Raw genomic sequence first — 18,109 nt, forward strand, 5'->3', positions numbered from 1 at the left:
TTAATTAATGTTTGGTTGAAAAAAAAGAATCAGCAAATATAAGAATTGACCTCATAAATAAAATTTGAAGTTGAATGATTCTCAATTTTTTTTTTTTTTTTACTTTTACTCTATCTATCATTTTAAAGCTCTTTAAGGATAAGTAAAATTTTAGTAAATGACTGAATAAAGACAATTAGAAATTAAAAAAGTTCAATTTAAAACATGAAAAGCAAAGTAAGAATAAGTGTGAATGTGATGACTGATGAGAGTTCTCACCTTCTTCCGTTCTCCGGCCATCTTTCTCATTTTCTTCCATCCTACGGCCATTTTCGTCTTCTTTTGAGCCAACTGAGCATATATGCAATCTCTGTTATTTATTTTACTTTTTTTTGGGAATAACGACTTTTCATTAATCAAAGCTAAGTTACGTCGATACTATTAAAGGAAAAGTAATCATGGATCAACTTTTGGACCATGACTTTGTTTTGGTAGTTTTAAAATAAAATGGTTAGAAATTAATAATTATTAATACAGTATATCATGAAATTAAAATTCTCTAACTATTCAAATTAAGTCGGATCCCGCGCGGATCATTTAATACCCGATTAGTTGAGCCGATTATCTCTTCAAATATTTACCGCTGATTATCAAAATGAAATTAAATCATGGCCACTGATTTTTTTTCAATGGTTTTAATTTAAACGATATATTTTGATTTCCAAATCTTACAAAATTGTTTGATTGTCGAGATTGTTTTTAACTGCAAATCTAAAACAATCTTTTAAGATAATTTAGCCTACATTTTAATCGATTAGACTATTTAATTAAGGAAAACATATACATTATAATTAAATAAGGAAGACGTTTAAATACATAATAAATCAAATCTAAGTTTCTAAATTAATAAAAATATATTAGGAAAAGCAAGAAAAGGAAATTACATTCAATATTTGTGTATATTTTTCCTCACAGTTTTAGGATAAATAAATAAATCCAGTTTATTTCTTTTAATTAACAAAATACAATTTAAAATAAAAACTAAATTACTTTGAAAGGTATTTTAAAATAGTAAAGTAATCATTATAGCCTCAATAATATAAAGTTAATTAATATATAAGATATGTGAAATTAATAAAAATCAATTCAAATTTATTTTAATGGATATATAAAATATATCTAAAATCAACTTATTTGTAAATACTCTCTAAAATACAAGATATGCAAGAAATATCTTTAAAAATATCTTATGTAACTAATATATTTTGTAATCATAAATAAAAATAATATATAATTATGAAAATAAATTATTTCATGGATTACATTTGTTGTTTAAGAAAAATTATAAAAAATATATTTTTTAAAAAACAAAAAAGAAGTAAATAAATTTCAATTTATATTTGTATTTCTAAATAGTAATTACCCTAAAATAAGTATATAAAACTTTAAAATTCAATAATTACAATTGGTTGACTATATTGTATTACTATATATTTAGAGAATGCAAAACTGAATACTAATAAGTAGCTTTTTAATTTATTTACTATGAAAAAATCTTCTATGGCATAAGGAAATAAATTATATGTCAAAAAATGTGAGAAAATTTTAAAATTTAGTTATGTTCTTACCCAAAATTTTTGGACGATAAAAATTGTCTATTAGTTAATTATTTAAAAGAGAACAGTTATGGGACATAAAAAATTTTACGGGTAAGGACAAAATGAAACAGGACGAGACAGGACAAGACAGGATGGACGAGATGTCTTTGTTATTTTAAAATAGTTACGCAGAGGTGTTATATCATGTAAGTAAACCAAATATACTACTCAACAATATTTAAAATTTTGAAATTTTTTTAAAAATATTAAACTAAAACATTTTATGCATTTGAAATATACCTAAATTAATTACAATATATGTATTTCCGTGCTGTAGCACGAGGTATCACCTAGTATTATCTAAATCCATAAAAGTTTTAACTTTTAAGCCAATTTGGCACTATTGAATACAACTTGTGGATATTTCGCTCTTTCACTTATGAAAAAGCGAAATATCTCATCTTCAAAATGTTGGAGCAAAAAACTAAAATGCCAACTTTGTTATTTAATTAAATTAGAAAACAATGTGGTCTCTAATCTCTTGTTTACTTAAATTAGAAATCAAAATACATGTTTGGTCTCATATTTCTTGTGCCCTATGAAGAATTAAGATCACGTCTTGAGACGACATGAATTGAAATAAAAGTTTTTTTTTTATCAAAAACAATTAATAAATATATTAATAAATTAAAACGATTTATTTGCAATCAAATTCAAAATAGAAAAACAAATTGAAAGTCGGAGATCTCCATTTTTAAGATAGAAATAGAATGGAGATCGGAGAGAGCATTATCTAGCTTTATTATTTATTACCAAGTAAGCATACGAATTGCACTGATTTGACTTAAAATAGATGGTTGACTTCAATACATGAGAACAACATTATGTAGCAATGATCATCCTTGTTGCATATGATCCAATGTTATTTTTTCAAATTCCCAGCTTTAGAGTATCTATAACCAATAAATGAACATATTGTATCATTTTTATTGACTTTGATTTTCAATTAATAGCGGTCAAAGAATACACACACATATATATATATATATGTATTTGACCCGATTCTCGTCCCGCTCACGTACCGTTCTCGTCCAGAACCGCGAACTGCTCACCCTCGAACCGCGAACCTCGAACAGAACTTCAATAAAACTTTGATCACGACCCTTGCTCGCCCTTGAACACGAACTGATCGCCGAACAGGAGCTTCTGCGAACAAGGATTGAATCACGAACAGATCCCAAACAATGTCCTCTTGAGCAGAAACCGAACCGCTCACGAACAGGAACCGAACTTGGGTGGATCTCCGAACAGGAACTTACCCCGGAACTTGCCGCGTATAGGATCCAAAACTCGGGTGGATCTTCGAACATGAACTTACCTCGGACTGGCCGCGTACACGGACGGAAGCTGATCGCCGAATTTGGGCGGCGGTTTTTAGGGTTTTAGGGTAAGAGATAGAGGCGGCGGCCGATTAGGGTTTTAGGGTTTTAGGGAGGAGAGAAACGGCGGCTGCTTTTAGGGTTTTAGGATTTGAGGCTATCGTGCTGATAATGTGTTGTAAACTAGAAAGTTTAGGGGACGAAATCTCTTATCTTATTAATGATAATGAATAGAAGTTACATATATATAGAGAGTACAAAGGCCAAAGCCCAAACCGACATAGCCTAAGTCTTATGGACGAGATACGTAACATGGGCCTAAGTCCTAGAGATATATATATATATATATATTTTTTCTTTTTGTGTGAAGTGGCATGACTTTAGCACCCACAAGTTACAGAAATCAGATTGGTTATGCTTGGAGTGGACTAAACCTTTGTTCGTACTCGAGGGCGAACCCCTCATTTCCACAAAGGAAACAACCTCACAGCTCCATCAAATCCTCCTCGCTTCATAAAGACCATGTACAAACAGTTGGGTGTTTCTATGAGGTATCGCAATGAAAATCAGAAAAGCTGCATCCAAATCCTTTCTTCTAGAGTAACCCAGAGTCAAAGATGCAAATGTGAAATAATCAGGAGTCAGCCTAACCTGAATCAATTTACACAGCTTTTGTAAGATAAAGAGTTTGTATGTGCCATCATAAACTGCTACTGCACCATCATAAACTGATCAACACAATGATATGGTGTCACCAACCTAATTACAAAACCCCATCTTCTTTCATTTTCTTGAACAACACATGAGCTTCAAGCTTTAACCCTTCCCTAGACAATCCTGATATCATTATAGTGTAGGTTACAATATTAGGCTTCACACCTTTGGAAGGGAGGCTACAAAACAAATCAACAGCATCTTTCACTTTACCGGCCTTACACATCCCTTGAATGATGATTGTATATGTAATAATACCAATATCCATCTCTCTCTTTTGCATATCCTCTAATATCATCAACGCTTTCTCTAGCTTCCCATTATAGCATAGACCATGTAACAAAACGTTGTAAGTCCTAATATTGGGAGGCACGCCATCCATTCCTCTCTTTTGCATATCTTCAAATATCATCAACGCTTTCTTTATCTTCCCGTTATAACATAGACAATGTATTAAAACATTGTAGGTCCTAATATTCGGAGGCACGCCTCGAGAAACCATATGGCTAAAAACCTCTTGGGCGACATTAGGTTTACCCACTAGACCAAAACCTTGGATAAGAGTAGTGTAAGTGACTGTGTTCCCCGCCAATCCTTTTTGAGACATCTCGTAGAAGATTTTCATCGCATCCTCTACTTTCTTACACTTGCAAAACCCATTTATGAGAGAAGTATAAGCTACTACGTCTGGAAAACAACCCTTGGTTTCCATCCAATTAAACATTTGTTTGGCCTCATCTGTGCGACCATCCATGCAAAGCCCATTGATCAATGAAGTGTAAGTAACAATGTTAGGAGCTATAGACATTTCAATCATCTCATTGTACAACTCTTTAGCATCCAAAAGCTTTCCTTCTTTCACAAACGCATTGATCAATGCATTGAAAGTGATTACATCAGGGTTGATTTGCCTCTTCATCATACCCCTCAGCAACGGAGCAGCATCTCTCCATCTACCAGAACCACAAAGACCGTTTACAAGAGAAGTGTACGTAACAACATCTGGTCTAATCCCATTGTTTTCCATTTGGTTAAAAACGTTCAACGCGTTATCCACATGCCCGTTTTTGCAAAGACTATCAATGATCGTTGTATACATTACAACATCAGGTTTAATCCCCATCTCCACCATCTGATTCACCATAAACATGGCCTCCTCGACTCTATTCCCGAGACAGAACCCATTAACCATAGAAGTAAACGTGACAATGTCAGGCTCAAAACCAAGTTTCATCATCTTCCCAAGAAACGATGAAGCAAGAAAAGGCTGAGAAGATTGGCAAAAACAGTTCATCAAAAGATTGCAAGTATAGAGATCATGTGAAACTCCCATGATTTGTAAATGTCCGCAGAGATTGATCACAACATCAAACTTCTTCATTTTGGCAATAGCAGTTAACAATCTAGTGAAATCGATGATAGAAGGAAGAGGACGAGACTCAACCATGCGAGCGAACAAATCGAGGGCTTCGTTAAACTGAAGAGAGTGAAGACCATTTCTCAAAATCTCTCGGTAATTACAAAAAGCTCGTCGGACCCAGAAACTAAAACCTAAAAGGCGGCTAAAGGAGAGAGCTTTCCCAGTATTACCTTTCTCAAGACGATGTCGGTGAAGATGAAGAAACCTCATCGCCATTGATGCAAATCCCAGACGAAATCGATTGGGTTCGTTCCAAATCGAAAGTTACATCAACAGTGTGGATTGAGAGAGATCGAAGGTTTCTCAACATAAGAATCTTAATTTTCGATTACTTGGAAGATACGAATGTGAGAACCAAAGAAGCGGCGGAGGAAGGAAGAAGGCGGCCAACATTTGTACACGTGTACTGTTTTGGTTTTTTTTTGGTAAGATCGTTGACTTCACGTTATTTGATAGATCCGAGCTAAATGGATCACTCAAATGGGTAAAAAGCCCAATTGTTTGTAAAAATGTTAATTGGATATATCCACTATCCTAAATATGAATGTGTACTAATTCTCTGTTAGGAAACTGATTTGCAGCCATATATTTTTTTTTATCATGACTTTCCCAAATTTACATTAGTTTTTCGTATAACTAGGTTTTCACCCGCGGTACAGCACGAGACTAAATTATAAATTAATATATTTTCAATAATATTTTTAATTTATTTAGTTTTCAAATTCGCAATTAATTAAATTTTATCTAATTAATTTATAATTTTGTTTAGAATGTTTTTTCTTCTTCTTACATTTTTATACAGTTTATAACCTAATTACATTAAATTTTTTATTAGCTAGAATATAAAATTTTAAAACATTTAGTTTTGTTTTCTATAATTAAACAGAGGTATATGCCTATATGGTATGTTAGTGTATATTTTTATGTGTATACAATTTTTTTTTTTTGGAATATTAAGAATGTGTTGTAGTATTTGTAATATTTTGTAGTTCATATACTAAATAATTTATAAGTTAATTTTCCAAACTATGACTACAAATCTATAGTATATGAAATAAACTAATAGTTTTAGTGTTGGTTCTATAGTCCAAACCCGCCATGCTAGGCGGATCACACAACATGTTCAAAGATTTTTAATCCGCAAAAGCTCATCATACGGAACCCGTGAAAGTAAAATATAGTATGTGAGGCTAAAAGTCACTTTTTATCAAATCAGTTTTTCAAAATTTTTAAAGAACAATACCTCTTCACTCACCGGCTTATAAAATAAGGAAATAAAATATGTATATATTTACAATTATGTTTGTTACCTTTTAAAACAATTAGTTACTATAAAAAATCAAATATAAGTAGAGTTAATTTGTTTATTAAATTAATTATTTAATGTCAATGACATGCCTGTAAATAAGTGCTAACTTGAAGATTTATTTTATAAATGTCTCCAAAAATGTATATATATATATATATTTACATGATTTCCACAAATTTACATTTCTATTTCGTTTGTGTATATTAATTATTTATTTTTTTCATATGTAAATGATGTTGTTATTCCGAACAAATATATATAACTACAATATATACAACACTTAGAATATTGTAATAATTCATTATTTTAGTAAATATAATTTCGAAGTCAAATTAAAAACATTAAAATTTTGATTAATCACTATATTAAATAATTTTCGTAATTACTATGTACATCTAAAAAAATAAAAAGAAATCACTAAGAAATGTTGATATCATTACTATGTACATGTTATTAAAACAAAAAAATATATTTTTATTAGATAGTGATCTTGAAAAATAAGAAAAAAAAATCTAGAGTAGTTATAGTAGGGCCTTATAAATATTCTAATCCTCATTTACTTTATTAAATTAATTGATAAAGTTTAAGAAGAAGTGCCAAAAATAATATTTAAATGAGAAAAAAGGAAATAAAGAAGGAAATTAGAAAAGTATATACTTTAACCTGTGTGAACCTTTCTTATTTTGTTTGTCAAAAATTATTGCAAATGCTAATTGATATAGTAAGGCTTTGAGGAATATAACCATTTTTGAAAAAAACTATTTTTCCTCTATAATGATGATTTAGAAATTTTATTAAATAAAATTTGGGATGCCGACAAAAGAAAAAAACATACAAAACAAAATTTTAAATCTTTCGTAGGATAAGGTAATGTGATATAGAAAATCTATTTTAAAAATTTAATGTTCTAAAACAACATTTTAATTATTATTTATGTCATCTATAATTCATATATACAAATTAATTAGAAGTGAAATCTTAATGACGACACAGCAACAACACTAATAAAGATACCACTAGCATATAAAAACAATTATCTAACACATATAAAAATTTAAATGATCATCAGTTCTCATGTAAATTTTTTTTTGTCTTCCTTTCACATTCAAAGCAGGTAAATATATTCACTTTCATTGATTCACATATAAAAAATGTGCATGCTCATACATTTGTCCTTGCATACAAAAACTACATATTATAGTCAATTAAATAGATATATATGCCATGCATTATCTAATTTAGATGGGAAAGAAAATATTAAACAATTTTATTACATAAAAAGGGATCTATTAATAAATTAAATGTAATAAGCTTAATTATAGTCAATAGGGACAAATATTTTAAAAATAAAAGTATTACAATATGCTTCTTCTCTAAAGACAAAAAAAAGGTAAAGCACTAATTTTAATTTCGTCGTCTCCATATAGAAAAAGAACAAAAAAAACTGTCTTTGAATCCAAAGTCTCTGTCTTTTCTCTCTCCTTCGTCACCATCTCTGTGTTAAGAAACTTCATTTTCCTCTCATGGGTTTTTGCTAAATACCCTGAATATTAATTAAAGTATCTTCCTTTTTTGCTAATAAATCTTACTTTGCTCTTTATTAAGCTCTTGTCATTGTTCTTAATTTTCCCCTGCAAGGTATTTAGGTCTTTGTGATGACTACTCAGTGAGAGATTCTGGGGTTTTGATTCTTTTGAAGAATCTTTAGAGAAGTAGAAAACTTTACTCATCTTCAACTATGCAGCTTTCTCTTGTGAGTCTTCTTGTTTTAGGGTTCCTCTTTGTGTCCTGTGACGCGTTTGCCTCTAATGAAGGTATTTTTATTTATCCATCTTTTCTTCGATGTGTTAGTGTTTCTATCGCTGATTCTGGTTGCTGTGAAAGTTTAGTTTTTTTTAGCCTCTATGTTAACACTTGCCTATTGAGTTAATCAAGGAAGTTGAAACTTTAGTTCTGTAAACTGTTCATAAGAAGTAATTGATTTTTTTTTTTGTTGTTCTTGTATTCAGTTGAAGCTCTTATTAGATTCAAGGAAGCTATGTATAAGGACCCTTTGCTAATTTTGTCTAATTGGAATGTCCCCAATTTGAGTCCTTGTGATTGGAACGGGATTATATGTTCTCCAACTAAGGATAATGTTATCAAGATGTAAGAAACTACAGTCTCTTCCTATCTTTAGAGTTAGTTATCTTTCAGGATGTAAAAATTCTAGTATTATGATGATTTTGATATCTCTTTCATGCTGTGAAACTTGCAGAATTATATCGAATACATCGTTGAGAGGGTTTCTTGTGCCAGAACTTGGTCAGATAACCTACTTGCAAGAACTGTATGGTTTTGATTTTTTTTTATTGACAATACCTGAAAATATATACGTTTGATGATGAATAGTGTTTAGAAATTCTTTGATGGCTTTTACGTTGAATGCTCTTCTTTAGGATCCTGAGTGGGAACATTTTAATGGGGACAATCCCAAAGGAGATAGGAAAGTTGAAGAATCTCAAGATCTTGGACCTGGGAAACAACCATTTGACAGGACAGATTCCAGCAGAGATAGGGACATTGTCAAGCATTAGGACACTGTAAGAAAAAAGCTTTAAGCTTTTTTTTTTTCACGATTGCAATTTCATCTATCTCATAATGTGCTGAGATAACCATTCTTGTGTTTTTTTTAACACTACAGAAACCTTCAGTCCAATGGGTTAATAGGAACGTTACCTCCAGAGATTGGAAACTTAAAGTACCTTGAAGAACTTCTTATTGACAGGAATAGGCTTGTAGGAAGTATTCCTATTGCCGCCAATAAATCAAAAATGTGAGTTTATCCAATAGTCCATTGTGGCATAAGATGGACACTTATTGTCTATGATTGAAATGTTAATCTATCTTCTTTTTTTGGTTTGTCTGAATCATCAGTGGTTTGTGCGAGTCTTCTCTACCGAAAGTGGCAGATTTTTCTTACAACTTTTTCGTGGGAAGTATTCCGAGTTGCTTGGATTACCTTCCAAGGTATTTTCTCATAAGAGCCTTTTGTCCAACTAGCCTTTATTTTGTTCATTTGATAATATCTCTCTGTGTCATTGAAAATCATTGTAGAACGAGCTTCCAAGGAAACTGCATGCAAATCAAGGATGTTAAGCAGAGGCCTTTTTCACAATGTGGTTTGTAGAAAATGAGTTTTGACTTTAATAATGCCGATAAAACGTTTTCTTGATCTTATTTTTCATTTTTGAATTCTTTCAACTGGTTAATTCATTTAGCTGCAACCGTGGCCAAGAAGAAGCATCGAGCATCGAGACCTATCTGGCTTCGGAATTTTGAGATAGTCACGGGATCATCTGTTGGTTTGCTCTTTCTAGTTGTACTTTTCTCTGCGTTTAGCTTGTGCAACGTAAAGCGCTCTCTCATCGTTCCTTGGAAGAAATCTGCAAGTGAAAAGGAGAAGTTCACGGTCTATGTTGGTTAGTAATTTTTAAAAGTTCTAAGATGAATACAAAAAAGCCTGAAAGAGCTTCTAGAGATGAAAAAAGAATACTGAGAACCGTTTTCTTTTACAGATTCTGAAATGCTGAAGGATGTTTTAAGATTCACAAGACAAGAGCTAGAAGTGGCGTGTGAAGACTTCAGCAACATCATTGATTCTTGTGCAGATAGTCAGATATACAAAGGAACAATAAAAAGCGAGACTGAGATCGCAGTGATCTCTCTCTGCGTTAAAGAAGAAGATTGGACCGGATATCTCGAGCTTAATTTCCAGAGAGAGGTTCTTCATCTTATGTTTGTTTATCACCACCAAGTCACTTGTAAGAAAACATCAGTATAAGCCTGACTTATTTGTACCATATTCATTGTTTCAGGTTGCGGATTTGGCTAGGTTAAACCATGAGAATGCGGGGAAATTATTGGGATACTGTAAAGAGAGCACACCGTTTACAAGAATGCTTGTTTTTGAGTATGCATCGAACGGGACACTATACGACCATCTCCACTGTAATATATAATCAAACTTCTTTAGAGCTCTATCTTTGGTAGTTTTCACAAGAGTAAAGATAACTGATAGTAATACTAAATGTTCATTAATATTTGATGCAGATGGGGAAGGGAGTTTAGTATCGTGGGCAAAACGAATGAAAATCGTTATAGGCATCGCACGTGGTCTCAAGTACCTTCATACTGAACTCAATCCTCCTTTTACTGTCTCTGAGTTGAGCTCAACTGCAGTGTATCTCACTGAAGAGTTTACTCCCAAAGTAAATTGATCCTCTTTTCACTATGCAGTTAACTAAGCTTCGCTACTATCTTTATACTCGTATTTTAATCCTCTTTTTCTATGCAGCTGGTTGATTTCGAATGCTGGAAGTCGATTCAGGTAAGATCAGAGAAAAATCTGAGGAATATCAGTTGTGAAGGAGCTATATGTGTGCTGCCCAATGCAATGGAGCACCGACATCTGGATTTACAAGGGAATATCTACTCCTTTGGCATAATTTTGCTGGAAATTGTAAGCGGAAGACCTTCTTATTGCCAAGAGAGAGGTTGCTTGGTGGAATGGGTAAGAATAGCTTTTCTCTGTAAGCTTTAAAGTTGAGTTGATTATAATAAGCTCTCTCTCTTTTAGTGGTGTAAGTGTTTTCACTCGTTTAAAAGCCATCTCTTATAGTTGCATTACCTTTTTTACCCCATTTTCGAAACTGGAGAAAGTTTCAAACTTTGCTACAATTCAAACCAAATGGGTACAATGTTATCGTCGGCGAGGGTGAAGAATTGGTTCCAGGGTTGCATAGTATGGACCTTTTAATCCATGCAAAAAAAATGGGTTACTTGTGGATGCTGAGATCTGATTCCAACTCCTAACTTTTGCAGGCAAGGGAGAAATACCTTAGCGCACCAGATGTGATGACTAGCTTTCTGGATCCTGAGCTCAAGCATTTCAATCAAAAAGAGCTTGAGGCGGTATGTGAAGTGGCCAATCAATGTCTGAATTTGGACCAAAGTGAAAAAGACAAGGAGAAGCCTTCCTGTTCGATTCAGACGCTTTGTGAGACAATAGAGAGTAGAATCACTGTATCCATTTCTGCAGAATTCAAATCATCTTCTTTGGCATGGGCCGAGCTCGCGCTGGCCTCCTCGCCTTCCAACGATGACGAAGATGAAAGGAGTAAATAAATTGGCTTACGAGTTGTGACATTAACTTTTTCAAACATTTTGCTACTTTTTTGCATGGTTGTTGCCAAAGCTAGATGACATCTCTTATTTGTACATGGCTTACAAGAAGAATTTGATAGTAGAAACAACGCCTTGGATAAGTCATCAGGTATATATGTTACGGTCAATCTTGTTAGGCTGGAGGTGTAATCTTGTACTAAGTTCTTGAAGAACTGACCTTGAGTTTTTAGCCAAAAAAAATTAGAGGGATAAGATATCACATGAACTATTTCTTAAACTCCTCATAACTTCTTGATTAAGATACAAATCTGGTAACCGAATAAAAGTTATAATAAAATCACCTTTTCAAACTAGTTTTGGACTACAAGCCAACAATCAAAACGAAAAAGTGAAAAAAAAAAAAAGAGACAAAATCATTGGCATTTCTTCTGAAGAAAAGGAGATGCTTGTTGTGTCGGAGAATTTATCAGTGCATGGAACGAGAGTAATGGTTGTCATTAGGGTTTCTTTTCTGGCTGAAAACCGCCACAGCTTTTCTCACAGGAGGCTGCAATGGCGCATTTCTATCACTATGATGGTTCAAGAACACATCGTCTGATACGAAGTACTCATCACCCTGAAAACAACAACATAATTACCTTAAGGTTTCCTTCAATCAAAGTTAACAGATTTGAGTCTGAGATAGAAGACACGAAAGAGACTAACCGGTTTGCTTGCTTGCTTCTTGGTTTTAGGGTGGAGAAGCTTTTGAGGGAGTTGATCTTCCCGTAGAACAAGATTCTTGGTGATTGCCTCTCTTCCTCCTTTAGGCATTGGTATCGAATACTGCACAGAAAAAGAAGGTATCAGCAGAAGCTTTTGTCTGTGTATTAGGGTTATGTATTTTAAAGGAAACAAGGGTTTCTGTTTAAAAGCGGTGACAAATAAAGAAGACAGATTCTTCACTACTACAAGGTGTTCAGTTAGCTTATACTTCACTACTACAAGGTGTTTCGGTTAGCTTCTGCTAATAACGAGTACTTACTTGGGTCCCTCGAAGTGTAATACGAGGTTTACGTGCAGCTATGATGGTGCCGTTCTGGCCTATTGTAACCGCTACCTTGCGTAGAGTGCCGCCATTCCCACACTTAGGACAGAAGATTCTTCCAATTTCAGGAGTTACTGTGTAGCAAGCATGGCATTTCAAAATCCACCTGAAGATAAAATTGCAATAAAGGGTAAGAAATGTGTCTCTCTCAACTAATGAGCAAGCTAAAGAAAAGTGTCGGCATTTGAACAAAAGAAAAGAAGAGGAAGTTTCTGATTCATACTGTACCTGTTCACTTGGCGAATTTGCATTCCTCCAGGTGCAAGTAAACGCAAACCCATTTGAAGAATAACATTTTGCATTGCAAAATCACCGGTTATACAGGCCACACTAGACTCAGACAAGGCTCTCACCGACCAACTCTGCTCACTGCTATCATCATCTGCAATGGACGATGCCTCAAAGGTATCCCCAGCCTCACTAGCAACCTCTAATTCTTGATTTGAAACATCGATCCCCTCAGCTTCGACTTCAATATCATCCTCACCACTGATGAAAGTTGCTTCAGCATTCGTCCCTTCTTTTAGTGAATCTTCCTCCAACCTCATGTCTTTTAAGATGGACGATAGATCCTCACCATTCTTTCCACTATCTTTTGCATGGCTTTCATCGGCATCTTTAGACATCTGATTTGACTGCTGATGCAGATCAGCTGTGTCATCAACCAAGTGTCGAGCTTTGTCAGCTTCTTGATCCTTCTGAATTTCTTGTTCAGCCAAGGCATTGTAATGTTCCCACTTGGCCTTTCTTCTAAGAAACCTTGAGTGAGTACTTCTACTAACAGCAGGTCTCCAATCACTGGCATCATCATCATCACCATATTGCCCCTTGGATGCATCAATTCCCTCCACTACCATCTTACCCTCAAGCTTGATCTCTGTTTTCTTGGGCGGGAATCGCCTATGCTTCTTCTCACCTTCCTGCTCATCCTCTTCAGTACGAGAGACAACAGAACCAACCTCAGAAACAGTGTCTGAACCGAGAACATTCATGATAAGTTCTTTCAACGGAAGGATTTTGGAGTTAGCGTTGGATTTTTCCTCAGTCTCGTTTTCAAGTGCCTCCCACTCATCCAAATTAGCCACATTGGATCCCCAACCAGGCAAATCCTTCTCAGGTAACCTCTTAACTCTAACAGTTTGAATCGGTGGAGGAACATCTCTAAGATTTTTAGTGCCATGAACCTGAGCCTCAAGCGTGTATGACAAAGCAATCAATTTGAGATCAACATCAGACAGAGTTTGCAAATCACCAGTAGCTTTTGCAAATTTAATAACTGCAACACAAAACAATCACAAACCTACTTAGGTACAAATTTCACAAAATCAGAGTAAATTTTAGAACTAAAGCACGAGGATCACAAAACTAATTTAATGATGTACCTTTACTGAGAGATTCAGGGGAAGGTTCCATGGTATCAATAGTGAAAGGGATGAAAGCGAGACGACGGCGAGAAGCAGGGTCACGAATCTCGGAGAGCACTTCAGGGACGGTTACGAATTTGTCGGCGAAGTTTGTTAAGCTTTGGCCTCCTTGAATGACGGCATTGGCATCAACAACCGCCACAGATATTCCCTTTGTGGATTTGCAGTTTCCGACTATCCCGAGAATCGCTGCCGGAGATCCGTCGTTAACCGGAGGCTTTGAAGGTGGATCCTTCTTCACAATAGAACTCCACATCGAGGTTTGATTCGGATCCATGGTTCGTTCTGGAGATTTCGTTACTTGCCGCTTCAAATGTGATGGATGGGGTTTAACGAGAGAGACTGAGAGAGATGTCAAAAAACCTAGGTCAGAGTGAAGAAGACGCGCCGTTTATTTCAGTTGTTGTAAATGGGCCTTTCTAGCCTCATAAAGGCCCAACCAATTGTGTAGACCAAGGTTTGTGTCGATCTTGACTCAGAATCAAGAGAGTAGAGTGATCAAACTAAACCTAACTTGTGTTTGATTTGTAGGCGGAAGCAAAGTGTCAGTTAATTCGAGACTGAGACTCTATGGGGTCTAGAGATTTCATCAGCAGTTTGCCGGATGAGGTTCTTGGCAAAAAAGTCCTGTCTTTGCTTCCGAGAAAACTCGTTGTCTCCACGTCTGTTCTGTCCAAGAGGTGGAGGAATCTATTCCTTTTTGTAGACAAGTTTGATTTGGAAGACTCAACATCTCTGAGAAATGATGGATTCTCTGATTTCATGGAGAAAACAGTGGCTCTGCTTCTTAGCAATTGTCCCACCAAGAGACTCACTCTGAACTGCCGCTATGAACGATCTAGTGTTCACCGTTGGATTCGCAGTGCCCTCCAACGCGGCTGCTTGGAACTAAACTTGCAATGCCTGTATGGTCATTCTTTGGATATAGGGATCTTCTCCTCGAGCAGTACATTGGTTAAACTCACACTATCTAGTTATCTAACTTGTCTTCTAGGGTATGTTCCACTTGAGGAGGGCACAGTGTTTTTCCCAGTGCTCAAGACACTTTCCATTGGTGCTGTTGCGGCTGATCCAGATCTGTATGATTGGCTCATCTCTGGATCCCCTGTGCTCGAGGAATTATTCATACGTGATGTTGGAGATGGTGATGACCCGCCAACTTGGACGAGGTCTGTGGTTAGTGCATCCATCAAGCGACTCGCGATTTTTTTCCACCTTCTTTATAACACAGAACCTTATGAAGACGATGTTGAGATAAAGACACCTTATCTTGAGTTTCTTGACTATTCTGCTCTTCTCTCCGATGATTTTGATGTTGGTAATCTGGATTCGCTTGCCGAAGCTAGACTGGATCTTCGGTTGTGGGAGTTACCTACCACACGTCAATTTGGTGATGTTACAAATCTGGTTGCTGCAATAAGAAATGTCAAGACCCTTCACCTCTCTTCTGCTTCTTTGAGGTGAGGTCTCAGTTTTGCTAGTTACCATTGTCTTATTTACTATCTATCTATATCTTGGTTTCTGATTGTGATTATAAATCAGGCGTTTTACTACTGCTGTTTTACCATGCCGGTCTTCCACAAACTCCTTCATCTATCTATTGTGAGCGACAAGGAAAACGGTTGGCATGCATTGCCTCGTCTGCTTTTGAAATCTCCAAATCTACAAACTCTAGCGATAAAGGTATATCAAAGCGTTTGGCAAATTAGCACACACAATATTTATTTTGCACATTTATACATGTCAAATAGTTTTGCTATGCTTTCAGGGTCTTTTGCACAAAGTTACTTATAGATGTGGAAACGCATGCGTTTGCACTAGCAAGCCTGAGAAAAAGGTGTTATATAAGACTTGTTTAGATATAAGTCCTCGTGATGAGGTGAAGGGGATGTGTTGTTTATCGACATGTCGAGTTAAAGTGCTAGAAATTTCAGGGTATGGAGGTAGTTTTAGAGAGGTGAGACAAATGGCGCATTTCTTGGGAAAATTGAAATATATTGAAACTGTGAAAATTGGTGTCGAAGAAGACGACAGCAACAACAACAACAGTGAGTTCTTGCGCGCCAATCTTAGGACTCTTGATAGAGCTTCGTCAATGTGCAACTTCCAATTCCTCTGATTTCTCTCTCGCTCTGCTCTGTCCCTTCCTTGTTGTGGTTTTCCGGCTGACAACTGGTGTGATGCTAATGTGGAAGAGACTAAAACCAAGCTAAACATTGGTTGTTGTTAGTTACAAATTATGCGCAACTTTTTGTTTGGTGAATCTTGCTCTATGATTAATGTAACACCCTCTTCTGAATAACCATGCACCAAAGATACGTTTCATCTCTACCAATCCGGGAAGAGGTTCAAAATGCTCAGGTAGGTAATATCCAATTTGAGCCGCAAATTCTATACGAAAATCTTGACAAAGTGTGATTTTATTACAATTCTTTGATTTTCTTACAATGGAGTAACCGAGTTATTCAATAAACCATTGACACCTGAAACCGATTTTGCATAAGTTTTGTTCTTTTTTTTGGTAAAAATAAGTTTTGTTCTTACATCTTAGATTGAAGACCCGGTTTAGATACGGTTCCCATCTCTCGCTGCTTCTGGAATCTATCTTTGGCTTTGAAAAGGACCTCATGGACCTCATCAAAATGAGGCATCGTCGCCTTTCTCGTATTCTCAATCCATTGTTCCACTTTCTTATGAGGGCTTAGCAATCTAATACGATCTTTGTCATCCAAAACCTACAAAATTGCATAAATTTGACAATCAAAAGCCAAAATAGACATAAGGAAGCAAGTTTTTGCTCGAGAGTATGTTTTTTATTGTGTACCTGCAGCTGCGTCAGTTCACACACAAGGCTCAGATCAGCTATAGATGGTTGGTTGCTTCCGAGCAAGAACTTGGCATTGCCCTTAAGCCAAAAAGTCTCTAGAGTGGACAGAGACTTAGTTAGTAACTTCTCAGCATCAGCAGCTGCTTTCGGATTCAGAGGAAGACCAAGAGCTGGAGCTAGTACACTATTCAGAACATATCCAGCTGAAACAGTAGAATAGTAACCATAGTCAGAATCACTCTATAACTTCTTCACATCCATCCATATCGATATGAATACAACGTGTTACCTGCACCAGGGCGTAAACTAGTGTGATGCCAATCCAAAACTGAGTGGATCTTGGCTCTTTTGGAAAGATCATTCGGGTACCTAAAGAAAACGAACAAAGTTAAATGATTACACTTTGCAAAGCATAAAGAACATGTGTCAAACAAACAAAGTACAAACTTACCAATGATCAACTACACTTGGGAATGCTGAGGAAAGATATATCAAGATAGCATGACTGCGAAAAAATAACAAACGGTTAAGATTCATAAAACAAAAGGTATCTCGATACAAAGGAAGCAAGAATCCAAAAATTGTGTTAAAAACCTCTCAAAGAGCTTAAGTCTACCATCAACAATAGCTGGAACTTTCCCCATTGGGTTAATATCTGAGAAACAACAAAGACACAAACTTTAAGAACAAATCTAACTGTAAAAGACCAAAACCAAATCAAGTTTCAACCTTTTTGTTCATTATTGATACGAACCTTTGAATTCAGGGGTTAATTGCTGACGTTTCGATAAGATAATCAAATTCTCATCGAATTGGATTCCATTAACCCTTTAAAAAGCAAAAAGAGTAGCTCATCATCAATTGTATAAGAGAACAAACAAAAACAAAAATGGCTGAATCGCGAAATTAACAAGGAAGAAGAAGGACTTTTTTACTTGCAGAATATGATGACAGCACGAGATGGCTGTGACATCCGATCCGCATACACTTTGAGCTTCATCTTCTTCTTCTCTTCTTCTTCTGATTTTGTGGATCAGAAAAGTTTCAGAACACACTGATGAGAATGGTGATCTAATCTGAGGAAGAAGAGAAGTGATCTCACAGAAGCTTTGCTGTTTCTACAATAGAGAGTACAAAAAACATCGTGCCGTTTTTGTCTCCGTTTCTGACCAAAGACTTCTCTAAACCGGCTGCTTAGGCCAATAA

At 35.3% G+C, this 18,109-nt stretch overlaps 5 protein-coding genes across 8 annotated transcripts; 2 read left to right on the forward strand and 3 right to left on the reverse strand.

Moving 5' to 3' along the window:
- Positions 1-3,147: 3,147 nt before the first annotated feature.
- Positions 3,148-5,447, reverse strand: LOC104719789 (uncharacterized). 2 transcript variants are annotated; one of them, XM_087468269.1, is made up of 3 exons: positions 3,884-5,447; positions 3,716-3,793; positions 3,533-3,607 (listed from the first exon to the last, which is right to left on the reverse strand). In XM_087468269.1, exons 1-2 carry the CDS (start codon positions 5,304-5,306, stop codon positions 3,720-3,722), a joined length of 1,497 nt encoding a protein of 498 aa, XP_087324395.1. In that variant the 5' UTR covers positions 5,307-5,447; the 3' UTR covers positions 3,533-3,607; positions 3,716-3,719. The 2 variants fall into 2 exon arrangements, with proteins under 2 accessions (XP_010436064.2, XP_087324395.1); XM_010437762.3 differs by having other exon boundaries at positions 3,148-3,607; positions 3,716-5,447.
- Positions 5,448-7,791: 2,344 nt separating this feature from the next.
- On the forward strand, positions 7,792-11,978 carry LOC104719790 (putative LRR receptor-like serine/threonine-protein kinase At1g63430). The gene is made up of 14 exons (XM_010437767.3): positions 7,792-7,926; positions 8,038-8,213; positions 8,409-8,547; positions 8,657-8,728; positions 8,838-8,981; positions 9,083-9,214; positions 9,316-9,408; positions 9,496-9,560; positions 9,660-9,860; positions 9,957-10,162; positions 10,257-10,389; positions 10,492-10,649; positions 10,736-10,951; positions 11,263-11,978. The coding sequence occupies exons 2-14, from the start codon at positions 8,138-8,140 to the stop codon at positions 11,563-11,565; spliced, it is 1,938 nt and encodes a 645-aa protein (XP_010436069.1). The 5' UTR covers positions 7,792-7,926; positions 8,038-8,137; the 3' UTR covers positions 11,566-11,978.
- Positions 11,822-14,563, reverse strand: LOC104720674 (RNA-binding NOB1-like protein). The gene is made up of 5 exons (XM_087470767.1): positions 14,035-14,563; positions 12,881-13,928; positions 12,590-12,758; positions 12,271-12,390; positions 11,822-12,181 (listed from the first exon to the last, which is right to left on the reverse strand). The coding sequence occupies exons 1-5, from the start codon at positions 14,351-14,353 to the stop codon at positions 12,032-12,034; spliced, it is 1,806 nt and encodes a 601-aa protein (XP_087326893.1). The 5' UTR covers positions 14,354-14,563; the 3' UTR covers positions 11,822-12,031.
- Positions 14,514-16,378, forward strand: LOC104719792 (F-box/LRR-repeat protein At5g35995-like). Of its 3 annotated transcripts, XR_015569325.1 has the most exons (4): positions 14,647-15,536; positions 15,619-15,759; positions 15,845-15,913; positions 16,011-16,378. XR_015569325.1 is itself a non-coding variant. In XM_010437770.3 (3 exons), the coding sequence occupies exons 1-3, from the start codon at positions 14,647-14,649 to the stop codon at positions 16,193-16,195; spliced, it is 1,383 nt and encodes a 460-aa protein (XP_010436072.2). In that variant the 3' UTR covers positions 16,196-16,378. The 3 variants fall into 3 exon arrangements, 1 of the variants encoding a protein (XP_010436072.2); XR_015569324.1 differs by having other exon boundaries at positions 14,514-15,536; positions 15,845-16,378; XM_010437770.3 differs by having other exon boundaries at positions 14,647-15,534; positions 15,616-15,759; positions 15,845-16,378.
- A 100-nt stretch (positions 16,379-16,478) lies between these two features.
- On the reverse strand, positions 16,479-18,049 carry LOC104719791 (glutathione S-transferase T1). Its single transcript, XM_010437769.3, has 7 exons — positions 17,839-18,049; positions 17,658-17,731; positions 17,498-17,558; positions 17,355-17,408; positions 17,193-17,272; positions 16,901-17,106; positions 16,479-16,811 (listed from the first exon to the last, which is right to left on the reverse strand). The coding sequence occupies exons 1-7, from the start codon at positions 17,901-17,903 to the stop codon at positions 16,617-16,619; spliced, it is 735 nt and encodes a 244-aa protein (XP_010436071.1). The 5' UTR covers positions 17,904-18,049; the 3' UTR covers positions 16,479-16,616.
- Between the last annotated feature and the right edge of the window lie 60 nt (positions 18,050-18,109).

This window comes from Camelina sativa, chromosome 10 (genome assembly GCF_030686135.1).
Source record: "Camelina sativa cultivar CO46 ecotype springtype chromosome 10, ASM3068613v1".
NCBI lineage: Eukaryota > Viridiplantae > Streptophyta > Magnoliopsida > Brassicales > Brassicaceae > Camelina > Camelina sativa.

Excerpts from the sequence above, each read along its gene's own strand:
- LOC104719789 (XM_010437762.3), bottom strand. The coding sequence starts at position 5,306 with ATGGCGATGAGGTTTCTTCATCTTCACCGACATCGTCTTGAGAAAGGT.
- LOC104719790 (XM_010437767.3), top strand. The coding sequence starts at position 8,138 with ATGCAGCTTTCTCTTGTGAGTCTTCTTGTTTTAGGGTTCCTCTTTGTG. Across the intron at positions 10,390-10,491 it reads ACTATACGACCATCTCCACT|ATGGGGAAGGGAGTTTAGTA; the intron begins GTAATATATAAT and ends TATTTGATGCAG. Across the intron at positions 10,650-10,735 it reads CTGAAGAGTTTACTCCCAAA|CTGGTTGATTTCGAATGCTG; the intron begins GTAAATTGATCC and ends TTTTCTATGCAG.
- LOC104719791 (XM_010437769.3), bottom strand. The coding sequence starts at position 17,903 with ATGAAGCTCAAAGTGTATGCGGATCGGATGTCACAGCCATCTCGTGCT. Across the intron at positions 17,409-17,497 it reads AGACTTAAGCTCTTTGAGAG|TCATGCTATCTTGATATATC; the intron begins GTTTTTAACACA and ends ATTTTTTCGCAG. Across the intron at positions 17,273-17,354 it reads CCAAGTGTAGTTGATCATTG|GTACCCGAATGATCTTTCCA; the intron begins GTAAGTTTGTAC and ends CGTTTTCTTTAG.
- LOC104720674 (XM_087470767.1), bottom strand. The coding sequence starts at position 14,353 with ATGGATCCGAATCAAACCTCGATGTGGAGTTCTATTGTGAAGAAGGAT. Across the intron at positions 13,929-14,034 it reads CCCTGAATCTCTCAGTAAAG|TTATTAAATTTGCAAAAGCT; the intron begins GTACATCATTAA and ends TTTGTGTTGCAG. Across the intron at positions 12,759-12,880 it reads CAAATTCGCCAAGTGAACAG|GTGGATTTTGAAATGCCATG; the intron begins GTACAGTATGAA and ends TTTTATCTTCAG.
- LOC104719792 (XM_010437770.3), top strand. The coding sequence starts at position 14,647 with ATGGGGTCTAGAGATTTCATCAGCAGTTTGCCGGATGAGGTTCTTGGC. Across the intron at positions 15,535-15,615 it reads ACCTCTCTTCTGCTTCTTTG|CAGGCGTTTTACTACTGCTG; the intron begins AGGTGAGGTCTC and ends GTGATTATAAAT. Across the intron at positions 15,760-15,844 it reads TACAAACTCTAGCGATAAAG|GGTCTTTTGCACAAAGTTAC; the intron begins GTATATCAAAGC and ends CTATGCTTTCAG.